The 22,310-nt window shown below is 45.7% G+C and overlaps 2 protein-coding genes across 8 annotated transcripts in view; one reads left to right on the top strand and one right to left on the bottom strand.

The window, feature by feature from the left end:
- The window catches only part of DAP3 (death associated protein 3), a 31,455-nt gene extending 17,200 nt beyond the window's left edge, over positions 1-14,255 (bottom strand). The window contains exons 1-4 of one of the 4 annotated variants that reach the window (XM_050930106.1): positions 14,136-14,255; positions 11,481-11,536; positions 10,178-10,224; positions 93-215 (exon numbers count right to left, since the gene is read on the bottom strand). In XM_050930106.1, the coding sequence (XP_050786063.1) occupies positions 93-215; positions 10,178-10,219 (165 nt within the window). In that variant the 5' untranslated portion in view covers positions 10,220-10,224; positions 11,481-11,536; positions 14,136-14,255. The remainder of the gene's footprint in view (positions 1-92; positions 216-10,177; positions 10,225-11,480; positions 11,537-14,135) is intronic. The other 3 variants (XM_050930108.1, XM_050930105.1, XM_050930107.1) reach the window with 3 other exon arrangements.
- A 206-nt stretch (positions 14,256-14,461) lies between these two features.
- ASH1L (ASH1 like histone lysine methyltransferase) overlaps positions 14,462-22,310 on the top strand; it is a 170,435-nt gene continuing 162,586 nt past the window's right edge. For 3 of the 4 annotated variants that reach the window (XM_050930026.1, XM_050930027.1, XM_050930028.1), the window contains exon 1: positions 14,462-14,649. The gene's annotated coding sequence lies outside the window, so the exon portion shown is untranslated. The remainder of the gene's footprint in view (positions 14,650-22,310) is intronic. The other variant, XM_050930024.1, reaches the window with a different exon arrangement.

Genomic DNA, 22,310 nt, shown 5'->3' with positions numbered 1-22,310 from the left:
TCAGTCAGTGAGGACCACTGGGTCCAGGGTGCCTAAGAACAGACACTGATGCACTTAGGGAACTGGCTAGTTGACATATGGCAGTAACTCACCGGGTTGCTCTCATTGGTGCGGAATACTGTTCTGGGTTTCTCTGCTGGGATTTGGACATCCTGATTAACCGCAGCACTTAACCAAGCCCTGGCACTGGGATGAAGAAAATACCCAGAATCCAACTACAGAGGAAAAACATTTCTCAGCAATTGAAAGACCATAATTACATGCAAAAATCCAGTTAACTGTTGAAGCTTTACACACTTACTGTACACATCAGAGAAGAGTCAATGTAACATGCTCTGCTCTGGAAGTAGGGATCATAGCAATTAAAATATATAGGAAATTCATTGTGTAAAGCTCAATGTTATGTATAGCCCTACTGTAAGTTCAATTGCATTGTTCTAAACCCCTTCAATTCACTTAAGTCCATCTGCCACTCTTGCAAAGCTGAGCTCTCTATCTAAATGAGTTATCCCATTAAGTATCAGAGGAGTAGCCATGTTAGTTTGTATCCACAAAAACGAGGAGTCCGGTGGCACCTTAAAGACTAAACGGACTTATTTTGGCATAAACTTTCATGGGTAAAAAACCCACTTCTTCAAATGCATGGAGTGAAATTACAGATACAGGCATAAATATATATTGGCACATGAAGAGAAGGGAGTTACCTTACAAGTGCAGAACCAATGTTTAAGGCCAATTCAGTCAGGGTGGATGTGGTCCACTTCCAATAACTGATGAGGAGGTGTCAATACCAAGAGAGGGAAAATTGCTTTTGTAGTGAGCCAGCCACTCCCAGTCCCTATTCAAGCCCAAATTGATGATAAGTTTGCAAATGAATTGTAGCTCTGCAGTTTCTCTTTGAAGTCTGTTTTTGAAGATTTTTTGTTGAATGGCTACTTTTATATCTGTTGTTGAATGTCCAGGGAGACTGAAGTGTTCTCTTACTGGCTTTTGTATGTTACCATTCCTGATGTCTGATTTGTGTCCATTTATCCTTTTACACAGAGACTGTCCTGTTTGGCCAATGCACATGGCAGAGGGGCATTGCTGGCACATGATGGCATATCACATTAGTAGATGTGTAGGTGAATGAGTCCCTTATGGTGTGGCTGGGTCCCATGATTGTGTCGCTAGAGTAGATGTAGGGACAGAGAAGGCAACGGGGTTTGTTACAGGGATTGGTTCCTGGGTTAGTGTTTCTGTGGTGTGCTGTATAGTTTCTAGTATTTGCTTCAGGTTGGGGGGCTGTCTGTAAGCGAGGATTGGCCTGCTTCCCAAGGCCTGTGAGAGAGGGGGATCATTTTCCAGGATAGGTTGTAGATTGCTGTTGATGTGCTAGAGAGCTTTTAGCTGGGAGCTGTATGTGATGGCCAGTGGTGTGGTGGTGTTTTCCTTGTTGAGCATGTCCTGTACTAGATGACTTCTGGGTACCCGTCTCACTCTGTCAATCTGTTTTCTCATTTCCCCAGGTGAGCACTGTAGTTTTAAGAATGCTTGATAGAGATCTTGTAGGTCTTGTATTTTTAGGGCTTGGCTGTAGAAAATGAATCGTGTGATGTGTCCTGGATGAAAGCTGGAAGCATGTAGGTAAGTATAGCGGTCAGTAGGTTTTCAGTATAGGGTGGTGTTTCTATGATCATCACTTATTTGCACTGTAGAGTCCAGGAAGTAGATCTCTTGTGTGGATTGGTTCAGGCTGAGGTTGATGGTAGGGTGGAAATTGTTGAAATCCAGGTGGAATTGTTCAGGGACAACCTCCTTCCCATGGGTCCATATGATGATGATGTCATCAATGTAGTGTAAGTAGAGGAGGGGTGCTAATGAACAAGAGCTGAGGAAGTGTTGTTCTAAGTCAGTCTAAAAATGTTGGCATACTGTGGGGCCATGCAGGTACTCATAGCAGTGCCGCTGACTTGAAGGTATAAGTTGTCCCCAAATCTGAAATAGTTGTGGGTGAGGACAAAGTCACAAAGCTCAGCCACCAGGTGTGCCATGGCTTCATCAGGGATACTGTTCCTGACAGCATGTAGTCCATCCTCGTGGAATATTGGCGTAAAGAGCTTCTATATCCATGGTGGCCAGGATGGTGTTTTCAGGAAGATCACCAATGTATTGTAGTTTCCTCAGGAAGTCGGTGATGTCTTGAAGATGACTAGGAGTGCTGGTAGTGTAGGGTCTGAGGACAGAGTCCAAATAGCCAGATATAGATAATAGCTGTCCTTAATAAGAGTGGACCACATCCAACCTGACTGAATTGGCTTTCAACACTGGTTCTCCACTTCTAAGATAACTCCCTTCTCTTCATGTGCCTATAGATATAGATATATAGATATATGCCTGTATCTGTAATTTTCACTCCATGCGCCTGATGAAATGAGTTTTTTATACATGAAAGTATATGCCCAAATAAATCTGTTAGTCTTTAAGGTGCTACTGGACTCCTCGTTTTTTATCCCATTAAGGACAGATCAAGAGCACAGTGCAGCCATTAAAGTCTTATAGCTGAGATGTTCCTGTAAGGTTTCTGCCTACAGTGATGAATGGCAGCTAGTACCTTGCAAATTCAAGCTGCCTAGTAATCCATAATCGCTTCAATTACTGCAGGATTAATGCAGCACTGCCCACTATTTGGTATTTATAATTTAACTCCTTGCATTGATTTCCTGGCTAACTGTGTCCCAGCATACAGAATTTTTCATTAAAACAGAACTATAGACTCTAGGACTGGAAGGGACCTCGAGAGGTCATCAAGTCCAGTCCCCTGCCCTCATGGCAGGACCAAATACTGTCTAGACCATCCCTGATAGACATTTATCTAACCTACTCTTAAATATCTCCAGAGATGGGGATTCCACAACCTCCCTAGGCAATTTATTCCAGTGTTTAACTATCCTGACAGTTAGTAAGTTTTTCCTAATGTCCAACCTAGTTCTCCCTTGCTGCAGATTAAGCCCATTGCTTCTTGTTCTATCATTAGAGGCTAAGGTGAACAAGTTTTCTCCCTCCTCCTGATGACACCCTTTTAGATACCTGAAAACTGCTATCATGTCCCCTCTCAGTCTTCTCTTTTCCAAACTAAATAAACCCAATCTTTCAGCCTTCCTTCATAGGTCATGTTCTCAAGACCTTTAATCATTCTTGTTGCGCTTCTCTGGACCCTCTCCAATTTCTCCACATCTTGCTTGAAATGAGGTGCCCAGAACTGGACACAATACTCCAGTTGAGGCCTAACCAGCGCAGAGTAGAGCAGAAGAATGACTTCTCGTGTCTTGCTCACAACACACCGGTTAATGCATCCCAGAATCACACTGTTGACTCATATTAAGTTTGTGGTCCACTATGACCCCTAGATCTCTTTCTGCCATACTCCTTCCTAGACAGTCTCTTCCCATTCTGTATATGTGAAACTGATTGTTCCTTCCTAAGTGGAGCACTTTGCATTTGTCTGTATTGAACTTCATCTGGTTTACCTCAGACCATTTCTCCAATTTGTCCAGATCATTTTGAATTTTGACCCTGTCCTCCAAAGCAGTTGCAATCCCTCCCAGTTTGGTATCGTCTGCAAACTTAATAAGCGTACTTTCTATGCCAACATCTAAGTCGTTGATGAAGATATTGAACAGAGCCGGTCCCAAAACAGACCCCTGCGGAACCCCACTTGTTATACCTTTCCAGCAGGATTGGGAGCCATTAATAACTGCTCTCTGAGTACGGTTATCCAGCCAGTTATGCACCCACCTTATAGTAGCCCCATCTAAATTGTATTTGCCTAGTTTATCGATAAGGATATCATGCAAAACCGTATCAAATGCCTTACTAAAATCTAGGTATACCACATCCACCGCTTCTCTCTTATGCACAAGGCTCGTTATCCTATCAAAGAAAGCTATCAGATTGGTTTGACACGATTTGTTCTTTACAAATCCATGCTGGCTATTCCCTATCACCTTACCACCTTCCAAGTGTTTACAGATGATTTCTGTAATTACTTGCTCCATTATCTTCCCTGGCACAGAAGTTAAACTAACTGATCTGTAGTTTCCTGGGTTGTTTTTATTTCCCTTTTTATAAATGGGCACTATATTTGCCCTTTTCCAGTCTTTTGGAATCTCTCCCATCTCCCATGACTTTCCAAAGATAATAGCTAGAGGCTCAGATACCTCCTCTATTAACTCAAGTATTCTAGGATGCATTTCATCAGGCCCTGGTGACTTGCAGGCATCTAACTTTTCTAAGTGATTTTTAACTTGCCCTTTTTTTATTTTATCTTCTAAACCTACCCCCTTCCCATAAGCATTCACTATGTTAGACAATCCTTCAGACTTCTCAGTGAAGACCAAAACAAAGAAGTCATTAAGCATCTCTGCCATTTCCAAGTTTCCTGTTACTGTTTCTCCCTCCTCACTGAGCAGTGGGCCTACCCTGTCCTTGGTCTTCCTCTTGCTTCTAATGTATTGATAAAAAGTTTTCTTGTTTCCCTTTATTCCCATAGCTAGTTTGAGCTCATTTTGTGCCTTTGCCTTTCTAATCTTGCCCCTGCATTCCTGTGTTATTTGCCTATATTCATCCTTTGTAATCTGACCTAGTTTCCATTTTTTATGACTCCTTTTTATTTTGTAGGTCATGCAAGATCTCGTGGTTAAACCAAGGTGGTCTTTTGCCACATTTTCTATCTTTCCTACCCATCGCAATAGCTTGCTTTTGGGCCCTTAATAGTGTCCCTTTGAAAAACTGCCAACTCTCCTCAGTTGTTTTTCCCCCTCAGTCTTGATTCCCATGGGACCTTACCTATCAGCTCTCTGAGCTCACCAAAATCCGCCTTCCTGAAATCCATTGTCTCTATTTTGCTGTACTCCCTTCTACCCTTCCTTAGAATTGCAAACTCTATGATTTCATGATCACTTTCACCCAAGCTTCCTTCTACTTTCAAATTCTCAACGAGTTCCTCCCAATTTGTTAAAATCAAGTCTAGAACAGCTTCCCCCAGTAGCTTTTTCAACCTTCTGAAATAAAAGGTTGTCTGCAATGCAGTCCAGGAACTTATTGGATAGTCTGTGCCCCGCTGTGTTATTTTCCCAACATATATCTGGATAGTTGAAGTCCCCCATCACCACCAAATCTTGGGCTTTGGATGATTTTGTTAGTTGTTTAAAAAAAGCCTCATCCACCTCTTCCACCTGGTTAGGTGGCCTGTAGTAGACTCCTAGCACGACATCACCCTTGTTTTTTACCCCTTTTATCCTAACCCAGAGACTCTCAACACTCCCATCTCCTATGTCCATCTCCACCTCAGTCCAAGTGTGTACATTTTTAATATATAAGGCAACACCTCCTCCCTTTTTCCCCTGTCTATCCTTCCTGAGCAAACTATACCCATCCCCACCAACATTCCAATCACATGTATTATCCCACCAAGTTTCAGTGATGCCAGCAATGTCATAGTTGTATTTATTTATTAGCACTTCCAGTTCTTCCTGCTTATTACTATGAAACTGAAACAGCCAGCTAGCGAATACAAGCTACTCTATAGGAAACTCATGAAGTGTGCCTGTAAGTCCCAGCCAGAGAGGGCAGGGGATTAAGGGCAGCGAGGAATAAAAAGAGTTTTTAGTAGGCCAAGGTGAAAGAAAATGTTAAAGGTGAATGTAGAGACTGAGTTCAGAGATAACACAATGAATTAACTGTCCCACACACTCAGGGTAGAGAGGCTGAGGAGAGGCCAAAAAAAACAAACAAAAACCTGCTTAAGCATTAGACAGCAACAGTTGCTGTCTCCAACTCAAGATACAACGAAAGCAGTTTCCTGCTCTGCCTCCCTGTACAGTCCATTTGTTCCCCAGCACAGATGAGAGCAGCACTGTGTAAAGCCAAAACACCAAGATTTAGACACAGAACAGCTGCTTAATTCCACATTGTGTCATGCAGCTTTTCTGCCATCAGCATTTGAGGGTCTTACTTGGGGTCACCTGAAAGGCATCACAGGGCTTTGAAGAATGCAGAATGCTCAGATTAACTCACATCCAAATTAAATATGACTGTGCTCCTGATTCAGCATTTCAGCTCTCTGCTTAGGGAAGGAACAAAACCAGTTTGTATTCTCCACTCTACATACCTATTTAACTAACCTTAGTGATAGTGGGCATTATGCAGGTAAACACCCTTGTTTATACCACCAATCTTCAGGTTTATCATCATATGGCTAGGTGGTCTCTATTTGCCCCCAGGGTGCCCTTTTCTCCTTAGCACCACGCAATCTGGAGAGATGTCTCATTGGCTTTTTTTAAGATTTTATTTTCACTTAGAGATGTATGACTTATTTTGGTGCTTGTGAGAGCAAAGAACTAAGAGCACTCACGTGAGTCAAGCAGTGTCAACAACTGGGGCTGTGAAAGTACCTTCCACCTGCTCTGCTAGTACACCTAAGTCATGACCTGGTACAACTCCTGCAGTTCTAGTCCTTCCCATCCCCACAACCTCCCAGTCTCTGCCAATGGTACCTCAATTTCAACCATCTACCACCCATGCTGTTTTGGTCTTGACTCCCTCCCTCACAGCCTTGCCAATGCAGCTCAAGTCTGCCCTGCAACATCCCCTGCTACTCCAAATATGCATCTCTCCTGCTTGAGACTTCAAAGTGCTTCACACTGTGTGGCTGATCAGTGATGTAGACAAGTCAGGACTTTAGTGAACTCGGTTCAAATCTTGGCCTGGGTCACAGAAATGAAAAGTTATTGCACTAGTCCGCTATTGGCCCCCTCCCCCACATCCACCATGGCTTGAATGAAAGCCAAGTTCTATGCTCTATATAGACAAGTCAGGATAACCAAGAGCTTCTGTCAGACCTCCTGCTCCCCATCTCACTCCTCCCAATGCCTGCCCACATAAGCCTTCCAGTAAACAGAGTAAGATTTTGGTTCCATTTGTACACAGCTTTGAGACCAGCACTGCCAATTCCACTTTTCCCAAAGCAAAATCCCACAGCCTCAGTAAAGCTTGGATTCTACATGAAGTGAAGACCATTCTCTTTGTTCCAAAGACAGATAGCATGATGTATTTCTTAGGATCACCTGCACAACATTCGTTGTTTGTCACACTGCTTTGGCAGTTTCCATCTGGAGACTCCTTTCTGCACCATCCCATAGATGCAGCTTTTAATATACCTGGACACACAGTCCATCTAAATGTGCTAGAATGGATAGAGAACCAAATTACAAGCCTCTTGAGTGATGGGTACCAATCTTCCCCAAAACATAACAGAACAGCTCTAACAACTGTCCTAGAGTTTTAATGATGCATATCTGCATTTTCTGAGTTCACTTCGGTTTATTGGTCAATTTGGTTTTGCAAGCCACTGAAGTGGTTAAACTAAAACATTCCCAATACTCTACAATAATTCAACATCAACAAAATCAAGTCTTCAAACTGTCACCTTGCTGCACCTGAATATAAATATTTTCAGTCTCATGTTCAGAAGGAGTTACCATTGACAAATAGAGAAAATTGTCAGTAACTCACTAGGCACTGTACTACCAAGGGTTCCTTTTTCCCCCTCTATAGGTAATGATGCTCCTATATTGGAACAACAAATGTCACTCAGTCCTTGGAACTGACAGATTCTCATGTCACAGAGAGCAAATGAGCAAGGAAGAGGTACTGATAAAGATTGCCAGTTATTGTTTGGGGAATTGTAAAGCTTTATTTTGTACCTCAAAAGGTTTACAGCTAGACCACCATTAATTTACATACATGTCCTGATTTTTTTTTTAAATTACAACTTCACCCTCAAGGCTATAAAGCTATTCACATGGAATACTTGTGTATGTCTGTCTTCAGTTCATCATAGGATTCCATTCACTTAATTTTGAAAAACATATGTAAACTGAACAAGCTGTTCAAATGAGATCTGAAGACAATTGATCTCAGTCCTAGCAAGTGGCGTTTATATTAAATTGCTGTTGGCCAGAAGACAGCACTCTAACTCAAACCTCTTACATGACAAGCCACCTATCACACACTAAACCAAGGATTCATCAAGAAACCAAACACCATAAGGTGGAGCTGTTTCTACATGAATCCCTGCACCTCACTGGCCATGCACTTATTCAATAAATCACCATAAAAGTAATTCCCTACATTCTATGCAGGTCTCAGTGATAAATATGGCACTGCACAACAGGAATCTTATCTCTGGATACAACCAGTTTGTATATTCTCCCTTTGCAGTACAGGAATGATACAGTCTTTGACAAAAAAGAGCATTTAGAAGTCATCTCAAAAGAGGTCACTCTGATTGATTTAAATAATAGTGAAGAGGATCTTCTAGTTGTTTGTTCTATTAATGATTCACCCCAGATGGGCAAAGCTAATGCATTAGCATTGTGTTCACAAAGCTGTAGATTTTACATTCTGAGGTAGTGCACTAGGTCTTTAAATCCTGCTCATTGTTTGTATCCTGAGACTAGTGTACTGACACACATGCTGAGTGTGCAAGTTTAATCTTTGAGCTAGTGATGCAAGGGAATATTCTTAGTGCAAAACAGACAGAGACTCTGGACTCTGTCCATAAATAGGCAGGGCTGTGGCACTAAGCCCCCTCCTCACTTCCCAGAAAGACAGAGAGATAGCAGTAAGGAGGACTCTGTGCAACTTGGATGTATCTGCTTCGGTAGAGCTGGTGGGCCCACTGCACTCTTTTCCTCCTGCTACACAGAGTCCTCTTCTGGGGTGGCACTGGCATTTTCTTAACCACCAAGCACTGGGTCTTGAAGTTAGCACCTAACTGAGATGCACAGAGCAGTTCATACCTCATTTTTTCATGCTGTCTGTATTCTGGAAGATATTGCTGTCTTGGTTTTATTTGGTTCACATACTCAAGCTTTTCTTTGCCATCGCAAGGGCTAGAAACTCAGGCCTATAGTTGTATACAGTTTGGGTAGTACCAAACTTCCCCTTTTTGGCTAGGGACACTACTTTTTACCAAAAGAGTTAAAGCAACACAACTGCCTAATATGGATGAGTCTGTTGGTATGAAGGTACCTTTATATGAGTATAACTGCATCCACACAAGGGGAGTATTGCTTGTTTTAACTATACTGGTTTCAAGCAGTTCAACTGGTACAAAAACTGCATGTCGACAAGCCCTTACTTTTTTTCAAAATACAGTTTAGAGTCTGATGTAACATGGTTCCAGAAGATGGGGACCTTGACATGGGCCTAAAGTCTCTATGCTTCAATCCAGCCCTGGCTTTTAAATTCCTAGTTTACACACAAGTGGGCAAAAATCCTACAATTAAACCCATAAATGCACAAATAACTTTACAGCTTGAAAATAGGCAAGATGAGCGGCTGTTATAATCCATTTGCATTCAGAAGCTGGGAGCCTGCTTCCTGGCCACTTGGAACAATTTAGGGTTGCAGGTTTGCTGACAGCTGAAGTTACATACCTCAGTCACTGGACATTTGAGATTTAAAGGCCATAAGAGCTGCAGGAAGGTAGTCACATGACTAGACTAGACTGACATGCAAAAGGCTGTTACTCTGAAGGTAAAATCTTTTGGAAGAGAAAGGTCCTCACTATTGTGCTGCTGTTGGCCATAAAGGGGCCATAGAGCCAGTTTAATTGGTCCCCAGGGACAAAGACCAGAGCAGAAAGAGTTCCCCTAGCAAGCATAAGGTCATTAAGATAACCCCAAGATTCTACTTCCAACACAGTCCCCAGGATAGGGGCGGGGCAGGCCAGAACAGGACCACATTACTCTGCACTTCAGCTACTTTGGGCTAGAGGATGATCCATAAGTGGGGACAGATAGGCCTGCAGCCAAGCCCAGAGGTGTAAAGAACATATAAAAGCCATCTTTGCCCCATCTTTACCCCCCACTTCTTGGGCCATACCCCCTCAGGAGGCACAGTAAAGAATCAAGGCCATCATCAGTAGTGGATCTTCTTATCAAGAGTAGTGCTGCTCAATGATCTTGAGAAAGGATGCCTTTATTGCAAATCCAGCAGATTTTCTGTTTTCAAAATGATTTATATTACGCAGTACAATGTGAAAAAAATAGACCTTTAGTGACAATCATTCCAGATCCCAAGACAGAGATCCAGCAAAGGGGATACTTCACAGAGCCAGCGCAGGACTCACCTTGGGCCCTTGGCAGATCACTCCTTTCACGCTTCTCAGCATTATCCCTGCAGAGACAAGAGTGGAGTTTACTCTCAGCAATTCACAATATCTGATCTCTCCTATCAAGTTCTCAAATGCGTGTCTTAGGAACTGTCATCAGCCATGGTGTATACAGTGTTCTTGTAGCCCTGCTGGTCCCAGAATATTAGCGAGAGAAGGTGAGGGAGGTAATATCTTTAATTGAACCAACTTCACTGGTGAGAGACACAAGCTTTCGAGCTTACACAGAGCTCTTCCTCCAGCTTCTCCCTCATCAGTCATGCTGTGAGCCTGTTCCATGAAGAGAATCCTAGAGTCCTCCAAAAAGAATAAATGAAGTCAGGTTAACCATGTATCCAGATGGGCATAAAGTATTTCTTACATCAATGAGTGTGAAAACAAACTTTGCATGGTCTCCTTCTGGCTTTAGAACTACTTGCAAACAATTGGTTTTCCTTTACTCAGAATCCTATGTCAACGCTCTTCCAAAAGTTAGCTAAAAGTATGTCAAATATCATACAAAAACTTTACATGTAAGCATCTCCCAAATCCCAAGGTGAAGAACTTTGGGAAATATGATTTTTGTTTAGTGCCAACTATACCCAACATAGGACAAACTGTTCCTGCCCAAAGAGCTTACCATTAAATAGACCAATAAGATTCCGACAAAGCATTAGGTGGTGTGTATGTGCTTCACAGCAGTAAAGCATGTTATTAAAACAGCAGCACTGCCTTGGGGGACAGCATAGCAGTTGCAAATATCTCTGCAAAATACCCTTCTCCATTAGATGCAATAAGCACCATACTTGATAAGTAGCTTTAACGACTGAAAGCCTCTGTCTTGTGCTCAGCTATATTGAGGAATGGATATTCCCCTTTCCTTGTGATTTTAACAGGAAGAATCAAAAGGTGATCCTCCTTCTGAATAAGAGAAGTCAGTTTAATATTACTAGATATTATGAAGCAGGAATCATGCAAGACAACACTAAGACACAGAAAGCTTCTCAATTCGCTCCTGCTCCTCCATCTGTCAGAGTCTGCTGCTCAACAGTCAGCTTTGGTTACCATGACAGAAGGAAAAGCAGCAAAATGCACAACAGACAGATTGAGGCAAGAACAGAGGGTCCAAAAAATCAATTTAATCAGGGTACTTGTGCTCATGGCTGTCTTCATAGCACTATCCTAAAGAGCATATTAGAACACAACATAAAATTAACGGATTTAAAAAAAAATTTCACTTGTGAGAAGTTATTATAGAATACATTTAAAGCAAGCTACTAACCTTTCAGGAGTGGATGACTTTCAGGAACCAATTGATCTTCCTGTAGTTAACAGCTTCTGCACAGAAGAAACACAAAAGCTAATTTATGAAAGAAGACAAAGGTTACTAACTGGATGGAATTGTATCTGGAATTCTCATTATGCTGAGGAGGAAGGAAAATAACTGAACACTTAAGGAAGGATGACATTAGCCTTGTAAAGAGATCCTCTGATCTCACACTGAGCAATCCATAAGAAACAAATTTAAAAGAGCAAGTTTTAGTTTTGCCACATTAAAAAAACTTGCTGAAATTCTTAGTTCATTCTACTCTCCAGTGCCAGCACATAGAAGGATAACAAGACATTGGTGAGGAACAGAAAGGAGTAATTCAACTTTTCACAAGAGTTTAACCCCTTTGTCTAGGAGTCATGAACTTCTCTATTATAACAGATATTTCGCTAACTTGTGCCTGGTCTTATTAAAATAAGGACTAAGTTCAAAAACAATCCAGGATGCCACTCACATTCTGCCACTAAAGAAATCTGAATTCAGTCTTTTGAGAATACTTTCAGAACAGCAGCATCAACTGTGTTACTTGGAAGCCTCCTCAAGTCATGGAGAATCCATCTCAAACCAAGCATAACTTTGAACCACCATATACATGAGTGTGGGAGGGGGGTGTCACTGAAGATCATTACAAGGCCCTTCACCAACACCAACTACTGCTGGTTCTGGAGAGCAAGAGGCAGCTTATTGAGTCATAGAATTCAAGGCCAGAAGGGACCATTCTGACTATCTATTCTGACCTCCTGTATGAGAAAAACCAAAGAAATTCACCAATAATTTCTGCATCAAACCCACAACTTCTATTTGAACTATTACATATCTTTTAGAAAGATATCTAATCTTGATTTAAAGACTTCAAGTGATGGAGAATCAACCATGTTAGTAGATAAATTGTTCCTATGGTTAGTTACCCTCACTGTTAAAGTTTGCACATTATTTTGAAATAGCTTGTGAATAGTCATTTTAAAAAGTAAACAGCAAGCAATTTTGGAGGCATCTCAGCCACACAATTAATTTACCAGTGAAAACTCCATGAAGGTTACACATACAAGCATCTCCACCTCAGAGAAACCCTAATCTGGTGTCTCTCTCCCTACATTAATCTGAAAAACAAGTTTCTTCATAAGTATTAAAAAGTGGATGTTTAGTACCAGTATATTTACCACCAGATTCAAGAACCCCAAAATGAAATGATATGGCAGGAGAAGCCACACACCCTCTATGGCAGATTCACATATTGAATCTTCTCTCTCCTCCACTGTTTTCTCTACCCTGCTCACATATGCTCTCCCTCTGCTCTTCCCCAAATATCTCTACCATACTCTTCTAATGTGTACCATCAATCCCTCCCTCTCACGATACCCCACATGGACAAACAAAGGTTTCAGGTATCTAATACGCAAAGAACTAAAAATAGTCTCAGACTGCTGTGAAAAATGGTGGTCCCAATCTACCCAGAAGGCAAGGAAAGTGAAAAAGCTGACAGTTCTGCCAAACTGCTATTCCCGATCCTACTATAGCTTCATCTTTCCCCAGTGTTTAAGTCTATTCAGAGCTTTTGCAGGTTGCAGCACAGTGTGATCAGACTATCAATATCACTGCTGCCCACAGAGGACCCAAAAGCAGCAGCAAGAACTGAAGATACTGGTTAGTTTTTGCTTAATAGCCGCTTGGGAATCACTGAGCAGAACCATTGACGTCTCTGTTATGAATAGCATCAGAATCAGCCACATTGTGAAGGTTCTTCACAACACTAAAATCTGAGGCTTTCAAATTTGGGGTGAAGGCCCCTTCAGAAGAGTGGCAAAGGGATACTGGGACCCAAAGGTTTCATGGCATTTGGAGGGAAAAGGTGGAAATTACTGAGAGGGCAACAAGAACCATATATTATTAGGGTTGGAAGGGACCTCAGAAGATCTGGTCCAACCCCCTGCTCAAAGCACCACCAATCCCCAAATGGCCCTCTCAAGGACTGAACTCACAACCCTGGGTTTAGCAGGCCAATGTTCAAACCCCTGAGCTATCCCTTCCCCCCAAGGAAGACACATTAGGAGCCAAATATAATGGAGAAGTGGCAGCTGTGCCAAACAACGTTCAGCACTGTGAGGTAAAGCCAAGCTGGGATCCAGTGAGACTCCAAAGGGCCACACTATTGGGTGGGGGAAATAGAGAAGAGGTCATAGCAAAGGGAAGAGCCTGTAGGGAGGAAACAAATATAAATGAGGACAAAAGCAGAAGACACCACGAGTGAGGGCCGGGGTAGAGGGCGTTAAACTTGGGGCCCTATCCCCCAAGCCACTAGCCTGCAGGGTGCCTCGGGTCACAGCTCCATTGTCCCGATGGGTGTTTTTGGCTCCCTCTCCCGGAACTTTCGAGGGCACATGGCTGAGGCCTCTGAAACCTCGGAGACCCAGCACTCCCCCGTCACGCCGGGGCGCTGCTGCGAGCTGGGCCATGACAGCCGAGCTCTGTTGGGACCCTACTCTCCAGGGCGGCTACACACTGCATCCCCAGCCCCTCCCTAAACGCGGGGTCACGACGGGATACAGCTGCCCGCGTGCCGGAGGGCCTCTCTCGGTCGCCCAAGCCCAGGACCTCGCGAGGCCTCACCAGCAGATGGGAACTCCGCATAAGCCACTAGACCGCTCCCACCGCGCCCCTGGGCGCCGCCATCTTACAGAGGAAGAAAAGGAAGTAATGCAGGGATCTGCTTACTACGGATGCTCTGAGAGGACAAACGAGCAAGGCGAAGAATAACGCGCGGAGACGGGGAACAGGGTTCTCTGCGCCCCACCCCCAGCAGGTTAAACCCGCCCTCAGCCTCCCCCCAGCCCGGGAAGGGAATGAGATCTGCAGAGGAGGCGGGGCCGAGCAAACCAGGAGGTGTGTCTGCTGGGGGCGTGGACAGAGGCGAAGAGGGCGGGGCATGAGGCGCTCGCTCGAGCTGAGGCAGGAGCTGTCGCTGCCGCCGCCATTTTGGTTTCGCTGCTTCGGCTCTCTGAGAAGGGGCTGAAGCGGCGGCGGGCTGGTCCGGGTCCCGCCCTGGCCCCGTCCCTGAGGGCGGCCGGGAGGATGCGGCGCGGAGGAACGCGGCCCCGGCCTTGGCCGTATTGTCGCTGACACGGTGAGGAGGGGGTCGTGTCGGGCTGGGCCGGGCGGGGACCGGAGCCTCCACAGGCCCGGAGACCGGGGGGAGGGGAGCCTGGGCAGGGGGTCCGCGTTAGGAGTACCGCCCCACCCTGTCCCCGATAAACATGGTGCTCAACAGCACACGCATGCGACGCCCGGGCCCTCGCCAGCCCCTTCTCCTGGGCCTTGGATACGTACGGGGAATCTCTTGACAGCCAGGCCCGTGCCTGGGGGCGGGCGAGAGGCGGGGGGGATCCCTGACAGCTAGGCCTGTGTGGGGGCGGAGAAGAGGCGCGGGGATCCCTGACAGCCGGGGCCCGTGCCTGCGGCGGGGGGGGGGGGCGGGAATCCCTGACAGCCGTGGCCCGTGCCTGCGGCGGGGGGGCGGGAATCCCTGACAGCCGTGGCCCGTGCCTGCGGCGGGGGGCGGGGGCGGGAATCCCTGACAGCCGTGGCCCGTGCCTGCGGCGGGGGGGGGGGCGGGAATCCCTGACAGCCGTGGCCCGTGCCTGCGGCGGGGGGGGGGGGGGCGGGAATCCCTGACAGCCGTGGCCCGTGCCTGCGGCGGGGGGGGGGGGGCGGGAATCCCTGACAGCCGGGGCCCGTGCCTGCGGCGGGGGGGGGGGGGGCGGGAATCCCTGACAGCCGGGGCCCGTGCCTGCGGCGGGGGGGCGGGACGGGACATCCCGGACGGCCGGGGCCCGTGCCTGCGGCGGGGGCGGGGGGGCGGGAATCCCTGACAGCCGTGGCCCGTGCCTGCGGCGGGGGGGGGGGGGGCGGGAATCCCTGACAGCCGGGGCCCGTGCCTGCGGCGGGGGGGGGGGGGGGCGGGAATCCCTGACAGCCGGGGCCCGTGCCTGCGGCGGGGGGGCGGGACGGGACATCCCGGACGGCCGGGGCCCGTGCCTGCGGCGGGGGCGGGGGGGCGGGAATCCCTGACAGCCGGGGCCCGTGCCTGCGGGAGCTGGGGGAGGGGCCGGGAGATCCCTGACGGCGGGGGCCCGTGCCTGCGGGAGCTGGACGGGGAGAGATCCCTGACGGCCGGAGCCCCTGCCTGGTGGAGGGGGAGGGGTATCCCTGGCAGCCGGGGCCCCTACCTGGTGTGGGGTGGGGAGGAATATCCCTGACAGCTGAGGTCCCATGCCTAGGAGGGCGGATATCCTGATAGGCTGGTCGGGTGTGCCTGGTAGGTGAGAGAGATTCCTGACAGCTGGGGTACCTGCTTTGAGGGAATGAGGGAGATCCCTGACAGCCATGCCTGAGTCTTGGGGTGGGTGAGGAGGTCATCTGTGACTGCCAGTCCTGTGCCTTGGGGCGGGGGGATCCCTGACAGCCAGCCTCACCCCCAGTGCATTGTGGGAAGGGGGAGATCACTGAGAGCCCTGTGCCTTGAGAGAGGGGACTCCATCACAACCTGGCTTGTGTGTTAGGAAGCAGGGAGTTCTTCAGTAATCAGGCTTGTGTGAGAGCATTTAGGCCAATTAGCTCTTCCTGTGGCCATTCAGTTTAATTAGGAGGCCTTTGGTAGTAGGGGTGGAAAGCAAGTGCTTTTCACAGAAATGCCCACAGCCACGTGTTTTTATTGAGAAGGATCAGTAGTCAGATTCAGAGTCATCCAGTTCTTCTCATCTGTTCTGTGTCCTCATTGCATTAGTCTGACTCTTCCTGGGGGCATGACCTTGGATTGGGAAATGCTGTGTTCGGAGTATGTGGGGGAGTGAAATCCCTGATGGGTCTGTATTTGCAGGGGAGATCCCTTACAGGCCTGTGTTTAGGGTGAGGGTGAGGAATCCTTGATAGGTCTATGTTTGGAGGGATCAGGGATCATTGACTTTCAGTATGTCTACACTGTAGCTCAGAGCTAGCCTCCCAGCCTAGGAAGACATGTTTTCGCTAACAGAGCTTGAGCTAGTGCACGAAAAATTACAGTGTGGCTGTTGTGGTTTGGTCTCTCAACCCCATCGACTTGAGAACCTAAACTCCAGCTCGAGCTGCAGCATCCACACTGTTGTTTGCATGCTAGCACAAGTATGTCTAAGTGTGTCTACCTGGGCTGGGAGGCTTGCTCCCAGCAGCTGTGTAGAAATACCCCTCGAGGCCTGTGAGGAGTCTTGATAAGGCCTACATTTGGGAGTCATGTTTGGGAGGAAAGAGATCACTGATGATGTTCCTGACTCTGGGTGAAGGGTGAGTGTGGGGAACCTCAGTCAGTCAGTTCCATGAGTGGAGAGGGGGTGGGTCCATGACAGCTCCATATATCTGCATCCGACGAAGTGGGTATTCACCCACAAAAGCTCATGCTCCAATACGTCTGTTAGTCTATAAGGTGCTACAGGACTCTTTGCTGCTTTTCCGTATATCTGTGTGTTTCTGTGGAGAGAAATCCCTGGACCAGCCTGTATCAAAAGGGATAAGAGAGGTGGCTACCTGACATGCTAACCTGTGTTTAGGTTGGCAGGATTAATCCCAGGCAATCTGATCTGTTTGAGTTGACAAGGGGAACCCCTGAAAGTCAGCCTGTGTTTGGGAAGGGGAAGGTTCCCAGCAAGATTGTGATTGCGGGGAAGGGGCAGGAAATTCTCTGACATTTCAGCCAGTGTTTAGATGGGGATGTCCCCTCCTTAAGCCTGTGGTTGGTGGCTAGGGAAACCCTAACAGTTTATCCTGTGTTTTAGACAGAGATGTGAGGGGCTTTCTGACAAACTGATTTTATATTTGGGATTGGTAAACTCATACATTTTATGGATAGAAGACATCATTTGATCATCTAGCCTGAATTCCTGCATAACATAGAAAGGGGCTGGGGGAATCACTGACAGTCTTGCCTGTGTTTGAGGGACAAGGTTCTCTGAAAGTAGGACATTTGGATGCCAAGGATCCATGATGGTTGTGCCTGTATTTAAACATGGAAGAGAATTCCTGCCAATCAGTTTTGTGTTGGAGATGGGCATTTCTGTTGGGAAGCCCTGTGTTTCAAGTGTAAGATCACTAGCAGAGATGTTTGTGCTTTGGGCAAGGGAGATGGAAATCCTGACAGGCCAGGGCGAGGTGTGGAATACTTGACTTTGTGCCTTGTATTTGAGATGCAGAGAGTGGGATCCTGACAGTAGGACACGTGTTTGAAGGGGACTGGGTGGCAGACTGATAGGCAAAGCTCATGCCTTAGAAACTCAACTTGCACTGGAGGTAGACTTAGGGCTTGTCTACATCACAAAGTTGCAGCGCTGGTGAGGGGGTTACAGCGCTGCAACTTAGGAGGTGTACACATCTGCAGGGCATCACCAGCGCTGCAACTCCCTGTTTGCAGCGCTGGCCGTACTCCCGTTTTGTCTCGGGTGTAGAGGATCCAGCGCTGGTAATCAAGTGTAGACACTTACCAGCGCTTTTCTTGACCTCCGTGGAATAAGCAGGTATCCCAGCATACCTGAGGAAGCCTCTGGTAATCAAGCTGGTCTCCTTCCCCGGTTTGCTCTCGCGTTCCCCGAACCCCGAGCAAGCAGGTCTCCTTCCCTGCGGTTTGCTGGGTGGTTCCGGGAACGCGATAGCAAACCGCGGCGAAGCTGGTCTCCTTCCCCGGTTTGCTCTCGCGTTCCCCGAACCCCCGTGCAAGCAGGTCTCCTTCCCTGCGGTTTGCAGGGTGGTTCGGGGAACGCGAGAGCAAACCGCGGCGAAGCTGGTCTCCTTCCCCGGTTTGCTCTCGCGTTCCCCGAACCCCCGAGCAAGCAGGTCTCCTTCCCTGCGGTTTGCAGGGGGGGTTCGGGGAACGGGAGAGCAAACCGCGGCGAAGCTGGTCTCCTTCTCCGGTTTGCTCTCGCGTTCCCCGAGCAAGCAGGTCTCCTTCCCTGCGGTTTGCAGGGTGGTTCGGGGAACGTGAGAGCAAACCGCGGCGAAGCTGGTCTCCTTCCCCGGTTTGCTCTCGCGTTCCCCGAACCCCTGTGCAAGCAGGTCTCCTTCCCTGCGGTTTGCAGGGGGGTTCGGGGAACGCGAGAGCAAACCGCGGCGAAGCTGGTCTCCTTCTCCGGTTTGCTCTCGCTTTCCCCGAACCCCCCTTGAAGCCGCCCAACAGCGCTGCAGTGTGGCCACATCTAACACCACTTGCAGCGCTGGTTGCTGTAAGTGTGGCCACTCTGCAGCGCTGGCCCTATACAGCTGTACTAATACAGCTGTAACAACCAGCGCTGCAAAATTGTAGATGTAGATATACCCTTAGTCTATGAACTCTCCTGCAGTAGATAAAGTGACCACAGAACTCCATGCACAACCCATCTTAGGCCAGGCTTTCCCTCAATAAGCTTTTTGTGCACAGAGAGACAGGCTCACAACACATACGTTTAAAAAAATGAACTGATCAGACTATTTCTCCTATTGTTGGAAAGTGCGTGGGAGAGAGATTTTCTCTTTTTTTTTTAAATATTTGAGGTGCTCAGGCACCATGGTGATAGGGCAGTGTAAGTAACTAGGAGATCCATGAGGATCAAGCCTGTGTTTGGAGGAGGGGTGACTGTTCATGGTCAGGCCTATATTCGAACATGGGTGAATAGGGCAGTCAGGAGTCAGGAAATATTGTGATTGGAAGGTTGATTCCCTAACAGTTCATAGATTCCAAACCCAGAAGGAACCATTATGATAATCTAGTCTGACCTGCTATATAACACAGGCCATAGAACTTTCCCAAAATCATGCCTAACCATATCTTTTAGAAAAAGTCTTGTTTTAAAAAGTGTCAGTGATGGAAACTCTACCACCGTGCTTGATAAGTTGTTCCAATGGTTAATTACTCTTACTGTTAAAAATGTATGCCCTATTTTCAGCCTAAGTTTGTCTAGCTTCTACTTCCAACCCTTGGATCATGTTATACCTTTCTCTGCTAGATTCACGAGCCCATTATCAATTTTTTTTTCCCCATATAGGTACTTATAGACTGTAATCAGGTCACCTTCTCTTTCTTAAGCCAAACAGATTGAGTTTTTTGAGTCTACCACTGTAAGTCTTGTTTTCTAATCCTTTAATCATTCTCCTGGCTCTTCTCTGAACCCTCTCCAGTTGATCAACATTCTTCTTGAGTTGTGGACACCAGAACTGGACATAGTATTCCAGCAGTGGTTGTACCCGTGCCAAACACAGAGGTAAAATAACTGCAGCTGAGTTGAGGACAAGACATGGAATATCACAGAAAAGTAATAATGGACCTTTATTAATAGCAGCAGTTTGGAAAAGCCAGGGTAGACCCATTTGTTTAAGAAAAAATTGCTGGAATGATATATAAACGCTCCAGTATTATGTTATGCCTACTAATTTTTTTGATAACCAGACATTTTGCTGCAACTATATTACATTCATTTAAAAAATAAAACGTGACCGGTGCAATATAAAATTCAGAAGACTAACAGTTTTAACACAACTGCTATAGAAAGTCCAAGTCCAGTCACTTCAGCCTTTTACATTGTACAGGCATTTAATGTTAGTGCAGTACTAATTGCATACTCAAAATGCATGCAAAATTGTGGACTTTGCAAAGTTATAACAACTGATTTTGACATTCCACTCAGAATCATCCCACCAAGTTTCAATAACTAACTAGATCAAATTTATACTCATAAATGAACAATTCCTTTTCCTCTTGTTTGTTGCCCAGGTTCCTAGCTTTGGTTTATAGGCAATTAAATAATTTCTTCTCTTCATGTCCTTAGGTTCCTTGATTAATTATGTTCTCATCATCTCAATTGTTGTTGTGCTAAGTGCTCATATCTTCCCTTGTTTTACCCTCCCTCTTTGTTATTAGTTTAACTACTCTACTCTAGACAGCCTGTCCCCAAGAAGATTGGTCCCCCTTCTGCTGAGTTGGAGGCCATCCAAACTATACATCTGTCTGTCAGCATAAAGGTGGACCAATATTTCACAAATCCAAACCCTCCACCCTACATCGCTCACTTAGCCAGTGATTCTCTTTCAGAATCTTCTGCCTTCTGTATTCCTTTGCTCATGAGACAAGAGGGGTCACAGAGAAGTTAATTTGGACATTCTTCTTCAGTATGCTTCTGAGTTCCCTGAAGTCATCTGCTATCTGCAAGATAACCAATGATGCAGCTAAACCTGTGTTTGAACAAGTGGGAAGGGATCTTAGTCTGTTGGGCCTATTTGGCAAGGGGATTTTACTCATGTTTGTGAAGGAGTGGGAGCATGTTAACCTAGTGGATTGTTTTATTTTGAAGGGCTGGAGTTCTTACTTTCTTGCATAGAGGCAGATTTTATGGGACTTTTTGTGGGGGACTGCTCAATAGTATGGTCAGCAATTTGTTGGTGGAGTTGAGATTGGCCCTTTGACAGCGGAGCCTGTATTTAACAGGGTTGAGGGGCTCTGTGGTTTCTCCTAAGTTATGTGGGAATTCTTGGGATGCATGAGCCACAGAATGGACCACAGCTGCATATTGTAATGGGAAAATGCACTATCTGCTTGTGGTCAGTTTAAATGTCCCTTTTGTTATTCTTCAAATGAATCCCCTTTGTTCGTGATGGGGAAGGATCATGATGATTACCTGTTCTGTTCATTCCCTCTGAAGCATCTAGGATTGGCCACTATTGAAAGACAGGATACTGGGTTAGATGTATCATTCATCTGACCCAGTATGGCTGTTCTTATGTGATGGTTATAGATCTATATAGTCATCTAGTCTTTACTCTTATCTATAATCTTATTTACTAATTGGACACTTTATCTGGACATTTCAGATTTCTCAAAGAATTCACCTTGCCTTTTTGGTAGCCATGGAAGGGAAAAGGGGCTGTTGCTTGTATTATTTCTGGGACAGTCTGTTATTGTACATGAATCTGGGCCCATGGTATGTGGATGAGGTGAATTAAGTTCTTTGGAGCAGGATTCTCTCTTACTTTGTGTTTATATAGTACTAGGAGCAAAGAAATGCCAATGTTAGGGTTGCTCATGCAATCTTAACTTTGCCCCCTTTGTAAAGCATGTATTACAACACAGGCCAGAATCTTCAAATCTAAATATTAGGCTCCTAAATCATAGTTAGACACTTAAATAGAACTGGCCTGATTTTTAGAAGTGCTTTCTACGCTAGTTGCACCTTTGTAGCCTCTTCCACTGTGTGTTACTCTGTCAGATAGACTAGCAATAAGTCATTTATATACAATTCGTGTAGTGAATAAGGGAAGGATTCCTGTGGAAACATTCAAAATATCATTTCAAGTATGCTGTTTCAATAGAGGTTAGATTTATTTCTCCAGATTAATTTTGTTATAACAAAATTCAAATTACTTTATAAGGTAACTAAACAGTAAAGAGTAACAGGTAAGCCAAACAACACTTGTTTTGAACTTCCTTAATAATACTACAGCAAATATTCTAATCTCTCTTCTTCTTATGCAGTGAATTTCTTCCACTTTCTTCTAGCAAGAAGTGAAGAGCACAGAAGCCAGGAACCTTCTCTAGTAGATATTAGTATAGAAAAATTAGTAGAATGATTAATTCCTAGTGTTTTGTTTTGGTTTTTAAACTTATGCTTTTTTAAAAACACATTAGCTTTTCTAAGATGTAAATGTAAGAAAAAGGCTCTTTGGTGGTAGGGTTTTTTCCCCCAGTTTTAAAGACAAATTTATTCCAAAATTTTTATATTTCAGTTCTACTTGATTTCC

Source organism: Gopherus flavomarginatus, chromosome 20, assembly GCF_025201925.1.
Source record: "Gopherus flavomarginatus isolate rGopFla2 chromosome 20, rGopFla2.mat.asm, whole genome shotgun sequence".
Lineage (NCBI taxonomy): Eukaryota > Metazoa > Chordata > Testudines > Testudinidae > Gopherus > Gopherus flavomarginatus.
This window is presented reverse-complemented; position numbering and strand designations above follow the sequence as displayed.